At 33.9% G+C, this 18,035-nt stretch overlaps 1 protein-coding gene and 1 long non-coding RNA gene across 6 annotated transcripts in view; one reads left to right on the forward strand and one right to left on the reverse strand.

The window, feature by feature from the left end:
* Positions 1 to 2,442: 2,442 nt before the first annotated feature.
* LOC142241313 (uncharacterized) lies at positions 2,443 to 3,036 on the reverse strand. The gene is made up of 2 exons (XR_012723570.1): positions 2,694 to 3,036; positions 2,443 to 2,636 (listed from the first exon to the last, which is right to left on the reverse strand). It is a non-coding gene; the product is annotated as an uncharacterized LOC142241313 (long non-coding RNA).
* Positions 3,037 to 3,367: 331 nt separating this feature from the next.
* Positions 3,368 to 18,035, forward strand: part of Galphao (G protein alpha o subunit) — a 159,243-nt gene continuing 144,575 nt past the window's right edge. The window contains exons 1-2 of one of the 5 annotated variants that reach the window (XM_075312545.1): positions 3,368 to 3,522; positions 17,289 to 17,673. In XM_075312545.1, coding sequence (XP_075168660.1) covers positions 17,556 to 17,673 — 118 coding nt within the window. In that variant the 5' untranslated portion in view covers positions 3,368 to 3,522; positions 17,289 to 17,555. Of the gene's footprint in view, positions 3,550 to 3,727; positions 3,747 to 17,288; positions 17,674 to 18,035 lie in introns of those variants that run through there. The other 4 variants (XM_075312546.1, XM_075312548.1, XM_075312547.1 and 1 more) reach the window with 4 other exon arrangements.

An 18,035-nucleotide genomic window follows, 5' to 3' on the forward strand; every position in this document is an offset into this window, starting at 1 on the left:
AACAACAATAAAAGTCTTTTTTGGAAAAATAATAAAAAACAACAACAAAAAACGTAATTAATTGTGAAAATTATAAAACTTGATTTGGGTAATAATTCAGAATTGAGTACATTACTGCAATTCTTATATATATAGTAGAGGTGTGAACTTGACACGAAATTGTCGTGACTCACGAACATTTTCGTGATTCGTGCGTGAGTCGTGAGTCACGCTCATGACAACATGACAACAGCGTGAGTGTGCGTGAGCGTGATTAACAAACCAAAATGTCGTCCGTGAGCGTGAGTCACGAAAATAATATCTTCGTGAGTGTGCGTGAGTAACGAATTACACTCACGGAAATATTCCTGCTCACCAACATAAAACGCTTAAGAGTAAATTCAATTACAATTTTAGTGATGGGATGTTAAGAGTTTAATAACACTCGAATTTAATAACGCTCAGACACTTTGGTAAGGTAAATTAATTATAAAATTATTCGTGAGTCACGGTATTTTTCGTTAGTCACGACGTTTCCGTGCGTGAGTACAAATTTTCTTTTCGTGAGTATGCGTGAGTCCTACCAAAAAATATCGTGCGTGAGTGTGCGTGAGTATGATTTTTCAGTCGTGAGTGTGCGTGAGTAAACTATTACTCACGTGCACACCTCTAATATATAGGCCCAACACGAGCAGATCTATAGTCATGATACAGTGCCGTAGAAGGCTAATCGAATCGATAATTCAGGCATATATAATATGCCTTTTATTGTTAAGCTTAAAATACAACATGGAATATGTCGCTTCACTTCCTATCATCGAAATTAAGCGACACGCAGCAATATTATTAATGGAGTTTTGCATACAGAATCATAAAAAAGAAATATATTTAACATAAACTGCATTATCAACATCAAAAAATATCTACTTTCAACGCCCGGTATGCAACTTTTGGGAAATTTTCTGTTGTATGCCAATAAAGCGGTTTAGCCACGTGAAGTAAGCAATCGAAAATTTCGCTAACTAAATTGTCTGCAAAAACAAAAATATAGAATAAAGTTTTTTTTGGTAAATTTTATCATAACTTAATGGGGAATGTTTCAAAGCAACTATTTAAAAAGTTGTTTTTCTTTAAAATTAATTATTAATGAAAAGCAATCGTGAAAAAATTGTTATTTTAGTGTTTTGATGCCTGCCTATAAATGGAAAACTGCATTGTTGGCATGCAATAGGGAATAGCTACAAGAGCCGCTGCATAACGGTCTTAAGAAATGTGTAAAACACTGTCTTACCGGCATACATAGATGCATTGAGTTGCCTTCCTTTGAGAACAAAATTACGTTGCCAACAATTTTTTTATTACAATGCAGTATTGCCATATCGAAAAATTGCCAGTAATGAGTCTTACAGAGTAAAAGTTTTTCCGGACGGAATCTATGTGTGTGTAAAGAATCTTACAGTGTGTCCAAATGATACGACAATTCGTTGATGACTAAATAATCGGTAAATGTGTTATCGATCCCATAAACATGCAGCAGTATCGATTATGCCTTCGCACTTAACTTATAATGTGGCCAATATATGGGATATGTTCGACACGACCACTGTCGTCAGGATAAACTTATAGTCTGCAAGGCGCATAAAGTCCGATATCGACCTAAAAGGTCGGTATGCACCTCTAACGAAATTTCCGCGAGCTATAAAAAATACAAAACAATGTATTTGCTAACGAAAATTTCGTAAAGCATTATAATCATACGAAATACATGGCTTAGTGGAAATTTCATTTGCGTGCCAACAACACAGTTTTACAATGTATTTCTTATGGACGAAAAATGTAAACAATCCATAATAACGCCCCATGGTATTTTCTTTAGCAAATATATAGCAATGCCAACTACACAGTTTTAAAATGTATTTCTTATGGACGACAAATGTAAACAATCGATAATTACGCCCCATGGTATTTTCTTTATGAAATATATAGCAATGCATTTATTATTGATTGGGCTTAAATTTCTGCTAGAGGTGCGTATCGGCCTTGAGAGTAAAATTTAAACCACCACCAGAGCTGTACGCCGCCCTTTTAAAACAAATATCAAAAAATTCCATGCATTTACTTTAGGAATTACAGAGAGAATAAAAACACAAGAGAACGAAACTGTAAAGCGAAACTGCGTCAGTAGGTACCCTGCCAACATTTTTTGAATTTGGGGACTCTTTTGAGAATCCCCACTACGTCGAAAACAATCATATACGACATCAAAAACTCGTCGGAAAAGCGCCGTCACTATTGAGAAGTTGTACCACGCCAAGTTACTACAAAAATGTTTCGCATGAGTGCAATTATTAGGTGCCTTTATAGATCAATTTAGAACGACGCCAATAAGGGACCCTCCAAACAATCAGAAAAAGTGCATTTTAAGATAGTTGTAAAAGAATCATTGTGGTCGAGTAAAACACGTTTGTTTAGATATTTATTAATTTGATTAAACATTTACAAATTCTTAAAAATATAACATTTATACCACTATCACATTACATTTAACATAATTTTTGGCATTAATGATGATGTTGAGTTACAAGTAGCGAGTTACATGTTGCTGCGTCTATCAACCAGTGTTTTTATTCCATGGAGGCAGCGTGTCTGTAAAATATCTGAAAAACAATCACTTTATTCCATTTGGAAAATCACCAAATTGTTCACCAATATACCTTTCACAATTTTAAGCGTATAATCTATGTTTTCAGAACTTTATTTTCGTTTTTATTTAATTAAAATATAACAAGCTGGTTGCGCTTGGCGTTTCACAAAAAAAAAATGGCTTTTTTAACAGTAGGGATGGCAAATTACTTGCATGTAATTTTTGATGTACCTTTTCATGATGGTTGAAGTGACATTTACGAGTCTGTGGTAACGATGAGGTTGAAATGGAACTTTAAAATGCTGGCAGGGTAGCAGTCATGAGGAAAATTTCTCTAATATCATGAAGTTTTTGTCGGCACTTCTCTCAAATATCATACAGTTTGCGTCGGTGTCACCCAGTTCAGTTCTCTGCCGACTTTACGAAACGTAAAGATAATATGATTTAAAACCTTCTTTGTAGTAACAAATGTTCTTTTTTATGAATGTTTTCATTCTATTAAATTTTTTGGCAGACAAATTGAAATTTTAACTGTCGATGCCTTTATAAACAATTTATCAAAACAGCACTTCGACCGCAACGTCGGTAATACCAAAGCTGCAGGCATTGTGCGACATCTATACAGTTGACATTTGTTGTTTTTGTAGAAGATAAATTTTAGTCCTCTTGTGTTTGTATTCTCTCTGGGAATTATGGGGGATGTTTAAAGATATGTCAAACAGTAGAGCAATACTGTATGGCAACGCTGTCAGAGAGATACAAATTGCCGTCGTCGTTTGCTCCTCTATCGTCTTGTAAAGTGCTAAGGAAAAACGAACGGGGCGCGGATTTCGCACAAAAATTATAATAAAATTAACAAAAAACCATATTAAAACGTAATATTAACATATAAACGAGTGGTAAATGTGAATACACAGAATAAAATAGTAAATGTTTCATACAAAACAAACTGTGCATTTCAAAGAATTATACTGCGAGAGCGAAAACAAAAAAGCTAGTGTTTAGCTGCTGGAAAAAAGGAGCCTGATTGTTGCAAAGTTAAAGCTCCCCCAGTAGTGCATAAATATATATACCAACAAAATACAAATGAAATAAAAAACCGTATTGAATTTAGAGTGAAAATGTACAACAAGAATTTATGTGGAAATCTATGAGAAAATTATGGTGATCCTAAGAATACCTTGTCCATCCATCCCTGACTGGGCACATGTATCCTAGTGAAAAATTCGAAATACTACACCCTTTTCAGTCGTCGGTCTGGAGTGAGAATACAAAAACGCGAAATAAAAACACCGAAATGTGTGTGAATTTTATAGTTTAGGGTGGTAGTGGTGGTGTTTGTGAAGGTGGGGGAGAGAAATTTGTTGATAGTTTAAGAAGAATTAAAATTTTACAATATATTCTTGGTATCCACAACTCATTGGAGACAGGATTTCCTAAGGATTGCCTTTTTCCTTGCATACGTTACCTATGTTCATCATTGTCAATTCCCAATTTAATGGGATTTTCCCCAATTTGGGAGGCGCATAGGAAAAAAATTGTAATGTGTATACTTTACTTGTGTGCCTCAGTTGCTGCGACACTGGCAGAGAGAGGCAGAGAGTAGAGCAAAAGAGCACCAAACCGCGCCAAATGGGAGAAAAAGAGAACTTTATCGTAATTATTGTGTTTGGTGTTTTGAATGTAGCGGGCCCGAAGTGCGGCTACAATGGTAATTATCATCATTATCCTGACCAGCGTTGCCGTTTTGGTCCGATCGGACCAAAATTGGTCCAAAAGATTTCTAATTTTTAAATTTGGTCCGATGGTCGGACCAACCGGAATTTGGCCCATTTTGGTCCATTTTCATAAATTTGGTCAAATTTATAAATTTTTTCTAGTATTTAAAAAATCTATCAAATATTCAATAATATATATAAAATATTGCCGTGAGGCCAAAGATTTCATGTGCTTAAAATACAAATGCGAATTTTGCTTAGCATAGAAGACGTATTTCTCTGAAATAAAGTTTTTTTCCTTGTTCAAAAGTATATCAACTTTTCAATGAAGTCGGTTTGTCCTTATAGTTAAGTGATTCGACATAAAATTGGGTATCCTAACATGAAAGAAAATTTCGTTTTACTAAAGTCAAAATGGCTTTAATACTCCTGAAAAATATTCAAAATTAATGAAATTTTGTTGACGTTTTGCATCTTGACTTTAAAACTAAAAGCTTTTACAAATATGAGGTGTCTTTTAACACATTATTTTAAAGTCGTTTTTTACTTGAAACATAAAATAATTTTCACTTGAAGTAAAAGGGAATTGTGACGTAAATGTGTCCTCACTTCACAAAATCTTTGGAGCCGTGAATGCTTTTTTCAGTGTGGGATTAGATACCATTTCAATCACACAAAATCGAATGAAAATTTTGCGTTGATGTCAACTAAAATTGGCTTTAAAATTCGACCTTTTCAAAAAGTAAATTTTTTCAAATTTAAATAAATAAGTTGAAAAGTATTTTACTTTTTTAATAAAAGCACTATGTACAAAAAAAAATATTTTATAAAGCATTTTTCTTCGAAATTGGAAATTTGGTCCGCTGGATGGAATTTTGGTCCGATTTTGGAAAAATTTTGGTCCAAAATAAAATTTCGTAGTGGCAACGCTGATCCTGACTGACACATCCTTGCTGGATCTCACATATGGTGTTCGTTGCCGTAGCCGTCGTTAGGCGGTAATGTATTTTAAGTTTTCTTAGATGGGACGAACAACACAACGCACTCTCATTCTCTCTTCCCAAAACCACCATCGTATCGTACTACCATTGCTTTTTTGCAGGGGGTGGTGGAAGTGGCCTGGTGGTGGTCGTGGTGGTGGAAAATGTTTGTATGAAAGGATGTATACTTGTATGCTATTGTTGGTTGAATTGACTCCACTGGATAAATGGAATTGAATACAGTGTCGACATTTTCGTTGTCATAAGGAGGCCTTTTGCACAAAAAAAATTCACAATGGCTAATATTTGAGGAATAGCAATGGATCCTAGAGAGAGGGAGAGAAAAAAAACGAGAAATTGTGAAGATAATTGTAAAAATGTATACCTTAGTGCTCATTCACAATGGTGGTTTAAAGGTTTGTACTCACGGTTGCCAAAAATAATCTACCAAAATTTTGAAATTCTATTAAAAAACTACTTAACAAAAAAACCTTCTATAGAAAATTTTGTCAAAATTTTATTTCTATAGAAAATTTTGTGATTTTTTTCTATAGAAATTTTTGTTAAAATTTTTTTCTATAGAAAATTTTGTCAAATTTTTTTCTATAGAAATTTTTGTCAAAATTTTTTTTCTATAGAAATAATTTCGTCAAAATTTTATTTTTATAGAAAATTTTGTCCAAATTTTATTTCTATAGAAAATTTTGTCCAAATTTTATTTCTATAGAAAATTTTGTGAAAATTTTATTTCTATAGAAAATTTTGTCAAAATTTTATTTTTATAGAAAATTTTGTCAAAAAAATTTTTTATAGAAATTTTTGTTAAAGAAATTTTTTTTTTGCTAAAGAAAATTTTGTCAAAATTTTATTTCTTTAGAAAATTTTGTCAAAATTTTATTTCTATAGAAAATTTTGTCAAAATTTTATTTCTATAGAAAATTTTGTGAAAAATTTATTTTTATAGAAAATTTTATTTCTATAGAAAATTTTGACAAAATTTTATTCTATAGAAAATTTTGTCAAATATTTTTTCTATAGAAATTTTTGTCAAAATTTTTTTTCTATAGAAAATTTTGTCAAAATTTTATTTCTATAGAAAAGTTAGTCAAAATTTTATTTCTATAGAAAATTTTGTCAACATTTTTTTCTATAGAAACTTTTGTCAAATTTTTTTTCTATAGAAATGTTTGTCAAAATTTTTTCTATAGAAAATTTTGTCAAAATTTTACACATTTTTTTAATTCTACAAGAATAAAAAATAGCCCCATATTGGCATTGTCGCCCTGGGACACTTCCATTTTGTAATAAAGGAAGGATTTGTTGTTTGGTTAGGTTAGGTTAAAGTGGCAGCCCGATTTTTTTCAGGCTCACTTAGACTATCCAGTCCATTGCTTACTTACGAGTGGTCACACTGGGAAAGTATTTGACAGAAATCGAAAAAGAATTCGTCATTACAGCCAAACCAGCCAACGTTTTTAACTCTTTTTTGGATATATTGAATCACGATAAGAGTATCTTCCAAAAACGGTATACGGATATTTCGAAAATGCTCCTGGAAAAAGGTTTGACACTCATTTGGTGCAAATATTTGCCTAGTGTGACCGTACTCTTAGACTACTCAGTCTGGTAAGTGATCACAAGTGAAGACTACCTTAAGAAAAAGAGACCGATTCCAGGTTTTATTTGGAATCTCGAGCTACATGAAGAGAAAATTTAAACTTTTGCCAAACAACGCAAAAGTTTAAATTTTCTACATAACTGTCGCCGACGAAATTATTGATAATCTCGTGATTATGGGTATACGCTAGAGCCATACAAGAAATGATTTATTATTTATTTTATTTTTATTTATTTATTTGGATGAAATATCAGGTTGGTACAACAATACCTGTCCATTTTTTCACAAATATCGATGCTCAAGACCGTAGTTCGGATTTTCCTATAAGATGGTGGAAAATATGAATTAAGGCCCTTAACCCAAACCTTTTTGCTGCCTCTAGCAATTTTCCAACCATTTGCTTTCTTCCATACAATAAGGATTGGATTGCTGCACACTCATTTCATGGGAGAGTGTACACAAATGAACTAACTAAAACAAGGAGTTTGTTCGTTCGTTTCACAAGTTTCCTTCTTCATTATGATGTTACTGAAGAGTCCAGATTTGCTGCTGCTAGACTTAACTTTTTCACAGATGAAAAGACAAAATGACATTTGTCAACGACACCATACTGGGATACCAAATTGAATGCTTATACGTACATATGGACTCCCATCTCAAGAAATACGATGGAAGCATGTGCTGCCCCATCCAGTTATGTTGTATATATATACAGAACAGGTAACTGTTTTAGGCTCACCTCTAACTCGGCAACCACCCATTTCTCATTCACTTCTCCGTTATAAAAGAATTTTCTTTCACTCAATGCCTACACTTTTCTGTAGTTATAAATGACTCCTTGTTTGAATTCAATTATGATGGTTGTTGTACTTTTTTTCTTCATCTTCTTTCAGTTATTAAAATCTAAGATGCTTTCTTCTTAGAGTGTGTGGTTAACACAAAAGCAAATTGAAAGAGCATTTTGTTTTTCATTTAACCATAGGCCTATCACCAACCCCTTCCACATCCGGTTAGTTGGCACCATAGTTAATAAAATGGTTTTTTTTTTGTTACTCCAACTTAATCAATATCAATAAGGCCTTCCGAGAGTATTCGCATGCTATACTCCCCGCCCGTGGTCCTCTATCCCATGTTAACCAATGGCCCTTTGGTATTTGATTTGTGGCAAATGTGGAAATTCCGTTTAGGAAATTATCTCTCATAAGTTTATCTCGATTGATCCTTTTCACCAGAAGCGAAAATGAAAAAGATAAGATAAAGCGATGAATATATGGCCAACAGAGGTTTGTGTATGAGGGTTTCCCATTTCTTTTTTGTTTCATTCGATATTGGGTATTGTTTAGTTTTGATGTTTCAAAGTCGATTCGTTATAACTGAAAGATGGTTCCTATATGCGAATATTGAGATCACAATGCCAATAATCTCTATATAAACTTTTTTTTAACGATAAAAGCTCCTATCATGCATTTAGCTTTTTTTAAAGCTTTTATTATTGATTAATTAGTTGAAAATATTCATAGATATTGCAAATTTAACCAATTTGAATTCTAAAGCTGTTTCGCATTTTTGAATTTCGAATAATTTCGAGCTTTGTCTATTTTTTGTTTAAAACCGCATACACATTATTCTTTCAAAAACCACTTTAACTAGATTTCAACTGTCATTTTCCTTATAACAAGTGATTTTAAAACAACTTTTAGTAGATTTCGAGCCTAATGTGAACGAGGTATAAAGTTCTAACTGTCCCTCATTGATGATTGCATATTGTACTTCAATATGGTTCTGGGATTGGATTTTGGCTGACTCTTATTTACGATACTACAATAAGATCATCTCGATCGGGTGTAATGAAACCTTCTTATGTAGGAAATGGAAATGCCAGCATTTCTTATTGTAGCATTTGCGAATCGTGTGTTTCATCAGAGAGAGCAAAGTCAATAAAGCTTGAAAAGTAAAGACAATTTAAACGTTAGTTTCAGCAAATGGTCTGGGTCTACTGGATTCGACTCGAGAGACTTGACGTCAGGTTCTTTGCTCGGTTGCCATAGTTGGTAAAATTCCACTAAAACTGGTCGATTTTTTACTGTTTGGTAGATTGTTAGAATTCTTGATGTTTCTCTCCATTTAGGAGATACAAATAAACTTTTAACAAAATTTTCTACAGAAATGAAATTTTGCAAAAAAAAAATTAAAGAAATAAAGTTTTGCAAAAAATTTTCTATAGAAATAAAATTTTTCAAGAAGTTCTATAGAAATAAAACTTTGACAAAATTTTCTATAAATATTTTGACAATATCTTTATATAAAATTCAATTGACCGATTTGCTTCAAATTTTCCTTGAAGGTTGGGGTTGGCATCTAGGCAAAGATCCGCTACTTAATATTTCGATTTTTGGTGGCGGAGGGGGACCTTCCCTTTGTTCGACTTTTTTTAAAAATTCGCTACATTATTTTTCGATATTTGGTCGGGGAGGGGGACAACCCCTTTGCCCAACTTTTTTTCAAAGTACGGTGAAAACAAAACTAAACTCCCCCGACTGAAATTTTACGGAAAAATGGGTGAGGTTATGAAATTTATATCAGGTTCCTGATTTTTTAATAAAAATAAAAGGGCATAGGGAGACATCCTTTTCTCTTAAGTACATACAGAAAAACAATTAAACTTTACCGAGTTACTTGAAATGTACAGAGGACTGGGGAGAGGCTACGATATTAATAGTTCATACCTGATTTTGTGATAATTGGACGGAAGAGAGGCCGCCCCTTTAGGCTTATAATTTGCTTGACATTTTCTGGGACGTTTACAAAAGATACGCTACATCACTTTTCGATATTTGGTCGGGGAGGAGGTCCTCCTCTAAAACAGAAAACAAATCTATAGAAATAAAATTTTGACAAAATTTTCTATAGAAATAAAATTTTACAAAAATTATCTATAGAAACCAAATTCTACAAAAATTTTCTATAGAAATAAAATTTTACAAAAATTTTCTATAGAAATACAATTTTGACAAAATTTTCTATAGAAATGAAATTTTGACAAAACTTTCTATAGAAATAAAATTTTGACAAAATTTTCTATAGAAATAAAATTTTGACAAAATTTTCTATAGAAATAAAATGTTGACAAAATTTTCTATAGAAATAAAATTTTGACAAAATTTTCTATAGAAATAAAATTTTGACAAAATTTTCTATAGAAATAAAATGTTGACAATACTTTCTATAGAAAAAAAAATTTTGACAAAATTTTCTATAGAAATAAAATTTTGACAAAATTTTCTATAGAACTAAAATTTTGACAAAATTTTCTATAGAAATAAAATTTTGACAAAATGTTCTATAGAAATAAAATTTTGACAAAATTTTCTATAGAAATAAAGTTTTGACAAAATTTTCTATAAAAATAAAATTTTGACAAAATTTTCTATAGAACTAAAATTTTGACAAAATTTTCTATAGGAATAAAATTTTGACAAACTTTTAAATAGAATTACAATTTCGACAAAATTTTCTATAGAAATAAAATTTTTAACAAATTTTCTATAGAAATAATATTTTGATAAAATTTTCTATAGAAATAAAATTTTGACAAAATTTTCTATAGAAATAAAATTTTGACAAAACTTTCCATAGAAATAAAATTTTGACAAAATTTTCTATAGAAATCAAATTTTGACAAAATTTTCTATAAAACTAAAATTAAAAAAAAAAAATCTATAAAAATACAATTTTTACAAAATTTACTATAGAAATAAACAAAAAATTACTATAGAAAAAGAAATAAAATTTTGAAAAAATTTTCTATAGACATAAAATTATGCAAAAATTGTATATAGAAATAAAATTTTGACAAAAATTTCTATAGAAATAAAATGTTGACAAAATTTTCTATAGAGATAAAATTAAAAAAAAAAAATTCTATAAAAATAAAATTTTTAAAAAATTTTCTATAAAAATAAAATTATTAAAAAAATTTATTAAAAATAAAATTTTGACAAAATTTTCTATATAAATAAAATTTTGACAAAATTTTCTATAGAAATAAAATTTTGACAAAATTTTCTATAGAAATAAAATTTTGACAACATTTTCTATAGAAATAAAATGTTGACAAAATTTTCTATAGAACTAAAATTTTGACAAAATTTTCTATAGAAATAAAATTTTGACAAAATTTTCTATAGAAATAAAATTTTACAAAAATTTTCTATAGAAACAAATTCCTGCAAAAATTGTGACATAATTTTCTATAGAAATAAAATTTTGACAAAATTTTCTATAGAAATAAAGTTTTGACAAAATTTTCTATAGACATAAAATTCCGCAAAAATTGTATATAGAAATAAAATTTTAACAAAAATTTCTATAGAAATAAAATATTGACAAAATTTTGTAAAGAAATAACATTTTGACAAAATTTTTTATCGAAATAAAATTTTGACAAAAAATGACCATATTACAAAATTTACGATATAAAATTGTGACAAAATTTTCTATAGGAATTTTATCGCTTTTTTCTGCCAACGGGAAAGTCGAAATCGCCCTTACCAGACGAAGATTTTTTCTCTAGTCGGGTGTTGCTCAAATGACCTGCATAGCCTATAGCCAATGTGGGAGAGAATTTATAAAAATATTTGTTTCAGACAAAACAAGTTTTTGGTCTAATATTACTTCAGGATCCGTTTGCTTCTCTTCAGAAATTCCCATAAAAATAATTACATACTTTTAGGCGGTCCCATGTAAATTCAAAAGTAAACAATTTAGTTAACCATATAATTTTATTATATGTGGAACAAAAAAATGTGACTATTATTTGTAACACGGAGAACCGGGGAAATAATTCACACCATTATAAAGTTATAGCTCAGAAATTTGATGTAAACTTGAAAAAATGTATATGACAGGAAAATAAAATCGCTTGAAAAACCTGGTACAAGGTTAACGCCTATTCCTACGCACTTGTTAGTAATCTAAGTGCGTCACTGGCAAAGAACCCAACTTAATCTAATATTGTATCTTTTCTATAAGGAATTTTTTTTGCAGTAGCGGAAGGCTTTATAATCGTCTAATTTCCTGTTGCTTCCATCGAATACAAACAAACAGCCACAATAAAGTGTGATTTCATGGACATTGCAATAAAATTTCTACAAGTCCTTATCATGTCCTATGTGTGATGCACATAGAGAAGAAAAATAGTCTACCCTGCTTTTCCATAACAATGAGGTTAATGGAAATTTCATGTTTTTTGTGTACTAGAAATTCCTTGCAATGAAAAAAAAATCTCATGCAATCCTTGTTAAGTTAGTCCGTTTTTTTTTTTTTTCAATTCAAACACATATGTATGTATGTTCGTATTTAGAATCTCATTCATTCATTTTTCCAATTGCATTTCTATATTGATTTGTTAGATTGAAAAATGAAAAAAGCAATGAAATGTCCTTGTACATTACTATTGCTGCTGCTGCTGCTATAGTGCTTATGTGATAAGAAGTAGGACTGATTTCTATTCCGAAATAGAATTTCACAAAGGCATTAAGGATATTAAAGCCAAAAAGGCAATGATATAAGATCCTTATAGTAACAGCGGTTAGAATTATTTGGTTTCCATGACATGAATTGTTTTTGTCAATTGGAGTTTTTCTTTGCGTTTCATCGAAATTTTTGCCTTAGTTGAGTTGCGTTACTGAAATTGGCAATTTTCGAAAAGTTTTTCTGTCCTTGCGAAGAGAGTTTTGGGGTCTGCGGAAATAGCATGGGTTTTTTTTATTACTTGTCGTAAATGAATATGAGTTATTGTTATTCGAGGTGATGATGTCAACACTAAGCAAAGAAACCTCAGCCTTTGGTTAATGAATCGAAAGAACAGGGTCATGAGATTGCAGTGACTTCTGACAGGTGTTTGGGTTGGGTACGAATGGCTCTCTTTGGCTTCCACCATCAGCCAAAATTTAGACAATTTAAAACCCAAAAATCAGTCACCTGATGGGAGCATCGGTTGAAAAAGATACCTTTTCCTATCGGCTTGCCTTTTATATTTCGGGACGAAATATAAATCATCGAAAATCGCTTTATTGTTTTTCAAAATATTCCCCATAAAAATCTATTCACTATTGCATGCGTTTGAAGCAATTGTCAAAGCATTTTTGCCACTCTGATTGAGGTACAGAATGCATGTTTTGGATTCTGACTGCATCAACCGCTTCTTCCGGTGTCGAACATTCGAATTGACTTGTCGTTAAAATTTTGAATTAATCGATGCACTTAATTCAATTTTTGCTTTATCAAGCTTTACAATAGAACTGCCAGTTGGTAAATTGCAACACTAGAGTTGCCCAATCCTGCCAAATAAACGGCAACCTTTGTATTGTAGCGGGTAAAGCACTGCCATCTTTTGGCGAATATGAGAAACAGGTATTCAGAGGGGACCATGTCGCAGATACGATCTGGCATTTATAGGTTCATTAGCGGCTACCTCTTGTGAACCCAGAAAGACAAAGATGTCCGAAGTGTGAACTTCACGAGGCACCTTTGTATGTGTGCCCTTAAGCCAATGAACTTTTCTCTTGAAGCCTTGCCATTTTGGAAGAAGATATTTGAAAATTTAATTGCTTTATCATTTTTTCTATAACTGTATGAATCCCACGGACAACCAGTTGTTATTAACTGGGTAAAGGCAAAAGGGGCGAGATCCCGAAAGTAGATCCAGATGATCCCGAGTTTCACTAAGGAGATCGACCGGCTAGTAGCTACTCATAAGCGAGAAAAGTAGCGCAAGCATTTGGAGGAGTCCGATCTTGGATCCAAACTGTTGTCGTCTACGATCTGAAACCTCTCGAAACCCCAAGCAGAAGGCAAAGGCGAATTTTCCGTGTACTCAGACAGAACAGCCCCCCTTATGGTCATCAGCCAGGAGTGTGTGCTCCAGGCGCTAAAGGCCGCCATGAGTTCCACAACAATTTGCTCAGATGATTTGGATACGAGGGTGTTAAATCACATAGGAGAGATTGGCACAAGGTTCCTGACCCACACCTACAATGTTTGCCTCAACTCTCTCGAAATACCAGAGATCTGGAAATAGGGAAGGTTTTACCTCCCTGCACTTAGGGACTTCTTTGTCAGCAGGAATCTGAAACTTTCTGCTCCTACATCGACTGCAAACATTTTCACATCGTGGAGTCGTCCGGAGTCGCACCACCAAGCAAAAGGCAAAGGAGAGTCTTCCGTGCATTCAGACAGGACAGCCCACCTTATGGTCATCAGCCAGGAGTGTGTGCTCAAGGCGATAAAGGCCGCCATGAGTTCCACAACAATTGGCCCATATGGTTTGGATACGAGGGTGTTAAATCACATAGGAGAGATTGGCACAAGGTTCCTGGCTCACACCTACAATGTTTGCTCTCTCGAAATACCAGAGATCTGGAAAGAGGGAAGGTTTTACCTCCCTGCACTTAGGGACTTATTTGTCAGTAGAAATCTGAAACTTTCTGCTCCTACATCGACTGCAAACATTTTCACATCGTGGAGTCGTCCGGGGTCGCACCACCAAGCAAAAGGCAAAGGAGAGTCTTCCGTGCATTCAGACAGAACAGCCCCCCCTTATGGTCATCAGCCAGGAGTGTGTGCTCCAGGCACTCAAGGCCACCAAGAGCTGCACAATAATTGGCACAGATGGTTTGGCTACAAGGATGTTGAAGCACATAGGAGAGAATACCGCTTGGTTCCTGGCCCATACCTACAATGTTTGCCTCAACTCTCGAGATATATCAGACATCTGGAAATAGGGAAGGTTTTACCTCCCTGCTCTTAGGGGCTTCTTTGTCAGTAGGAATCTTAAAACTTCTGCTCCTACATCGACTGCAAACATTTTCACATCGTGGAGTCGTCCGGAGTCGCACCACCAAGCAAAAGACAAAGGAGAGTCTTCCGTGCACTCAGACAGGACAACCCACCTTATGGTCATCAGCCAGGAGTGTGTGCTCCAGGCGCTAAAGGCCGCCATGAGTTCCACAACAATTTGCTCAGATGATTTGGATACGAGGGTGTTAAATCACATAGGAGAGATTGGCACAAGGTTCCTGACCCACACCTACAATGTTTGCCTCAACTCTCTCGAAATACCAGAGATCTGGAAATAGGGAAGGTTTTACCTCCCTGCTCTTAGGCGCTTCTTTGTCAGTAGGAATCTTAAAACTTCTGCTCCTACATCGACTGCAAACATTTTCACATCGTGGAGTCGTCCGGAGTCGCACCACCAAGCAAAAGACAAAGGAGAGTCTTCCGTGCACTCAGACAGGACAACCCACCTTATGGTCATCAGCCAGGAGTGTGTGCTCCAGGCGCTAAAGGCCGCCAAAATCTCCACAACAATTGGCACAGAAGGTTTGCCTACGAGGATGTTGAAGCACATAGGAGAGACTGGCGCAAGGTTCCTGGCCCATACCTATATGTTTGCCTCAACACTCTCGAAATACCAGACATCCGGAAAATAGTTAAGAGTGTACCTCCCTGCACTTAGGGACTTCTTTGTTAGTAGGAGTCTGAAACTTTCTGCTCCTAAATCGATTGCAAACATTTTTACATAATGGAGTCGCCGAATCTCTGGCACCACCAAGCAAAAGGCAAAGGAGATTCTTCCATGTACTTAGACAGGACAGCCCCTTTATGGTCATCAGCCAGAAGTGTGTGCTCCAGGTGTTAAAGACCGCCGAGAGCTCCACAGCAATTGGCCCAGATGGTTTGGCTACGAGGATGTATAGGAGAATGTATAGGAGAATAGGAGAGAATGGCGCTAGGTTCCATACCTTCAATGTTTGCCACAACACTCTCGAAATACCAGACATCGGCAAATAGCACATGTTGAAGCACATAGGAGAGACTGGCGCAAGGTTCCTGGCCCATACCTATAATGTTTGAGGCAAACTCTCTCGAAATACCAGACATCCGGAAAATAGTTAAGAGTGTACCTCCCTACACTTAGGGACTTCTTTGTTAACAGGAAAGTGAAACTTGTTCCTAAAGCGACTACAATCACATCGTGGACCAAGGAAGTGAACTTGAAGCTCGATTTCCACATTAATGGCTACCACATGCAAGAACCCCAAGGTTCTTTGTGTGACATTTGATAATTTGTTCCTCTTTGGAATGCATGCATAAATGGTAGCCAAAAACGTTGAGAACGTAAAAATAACATCCTGAAATTATTGACTGGTAGCACTTGTGGGAAAGAAACAATACAAAAGACCTAGGAGACTATTGGTTGTACCTTTATAGATTATGCGGCCCCCGTTTGGACTCCCTGTATAAGCCATACCCAATGAAATTGAACGATTTAAAATACTGCTCTGTGGATTGCTACTGGATGTCACTCCAAAACAGCATCAGCAACATGAGTCCAAAAAAAACTTTCGGTGAGGTAGCACTGCGACCTCCACACGCACCAGCACTTGATAAAGTGCAACCAAACCATTCTACATCCAGGAGTTTAATGTCCAAACGAACCAAGCCCATACGGTTCGATTTCCGATAAGACTAACATTCAATTAACCACCTGACCGACGATGACAGACATGAGGGATTAAGGACGACATTGGGCGCCGCGTACACGGCAGTGGTACAGAAAGCAATATCTTCCTACCAGACGGTACTATCCCAGCTAAGATCAGAATTTTTACAGTTGGTAGCCAACAACATGGATTCGGAATTCATCAGTGCAAAAAACAGCTTTGTATAAATGTAGGTTTTGACCAGCCCTACCGATGATCAGTTTTAAATGGATTTGAAATGGAATGTCATGCCACTCTCTTTGCGGACAAATCCATCAACATGGATTCCGAAAACATCATAAATCGAGGTGTTAACCAGCCCAACCGAAGATCAGTTCTAAAGGGATTTGATGTGGAATTTCATGCCACCCTCTTTTTAGGACATCGCAACAACGTCTCTACCGCAAAGATTTTGAATTATTTATATGGATATTGAGATAAGATAAGAAATTACGTAGCCAGGTAGAATTAAATCACTTTTTAGGTCTGATCCTAACGGCATCGTAAAAAAAAGTTCGACTTTCGATCTGCACAAAATTCGAAATGAAATTTAGTCTTTTACTGGGAAAATGTTTTTGCGAAGATCGATTCTGATAAAAGTATCTAAGATAAATAAAATAAGGACTACTAAGAAATCTTGGATCATCTATAATTTTCTTTTTATAATTTTACATACCTGTTGTACATTGTAAATAAAAGCTCCGCAAAGGTTTTCTAACCGTTAAGTATTTGGAAAAAAAGAAATTTTTCTTTACATTTATCTGATGAATTAGACTTTAATAGAAATCTTTACATTTTTTATAGTATTAATTAAAAACAAACAACAACAAATAATTCCCTAAAGCAATTGCCAGAATACATAAAAAGCACAAGAGACCATCGTATAATAGATAGAAAAAAATAAAAACCAAATAAAAGGTGTGACACAAATACTAAAAGATATAAATAATAATAAAAAAAAGAATTCATAGACAACTATCAGCCAAGTCAGCCTATTTGGGTGCTTTAAGCGTTTGTAAGTGAACTTTTTTTGTGGACCAAAGGACAACAGACAAGAACTAGAAAAGCAACATGGGCTGCACAACATCAGCTGAGGAACGCGCTGCCATACAACGCTCCAAGCAAATTGAGAAAAATCTCAAAGAGGATGGCATACAGGCGGCAAAGGACATTAAACTCTTGCTACTTGGTAAGTTTTTGTTTTTTCTTTTATTGAATTTAAAAGGATTTATTGAAATTTAAATATTTAAATTTATTAAATATAAATATTTGAAATTGCTAGAGGCGATAATATATGGTATTGAAAAACTTTATTATTAATATATATATATATGTAAAAGAATTTGTCTTCACTGTCAATCCAAGCAAACATTTCTAGTTCTAGTGAACTTCTCTCTTATCACTAAATGCTGCCCGATTCGATGCCCAATGTCTTCTGGCTGCAATGCAAATATTAATCAATAATTAGATGTAGGCCCCATACAACCCACACAACAACAATTCCTCCTAAGCGTTAAAATGTCGACGATAAAACTGACCCCTAAAAAAACA

The sequence above is a fragment of the Haematobia irritans genome, chromosome 5, assembly GCF_050003625.1.
Source record: "Haematobia irritans isolate KBUSLIRL chromosome 5, ASM5000362v1, whole genome shotgun sequence".
NCBI lineage: Eukaryota > Metazoa > Arthropoda > Insecta > Diptera > Muscidae > Haematobia > Haematobia irritans.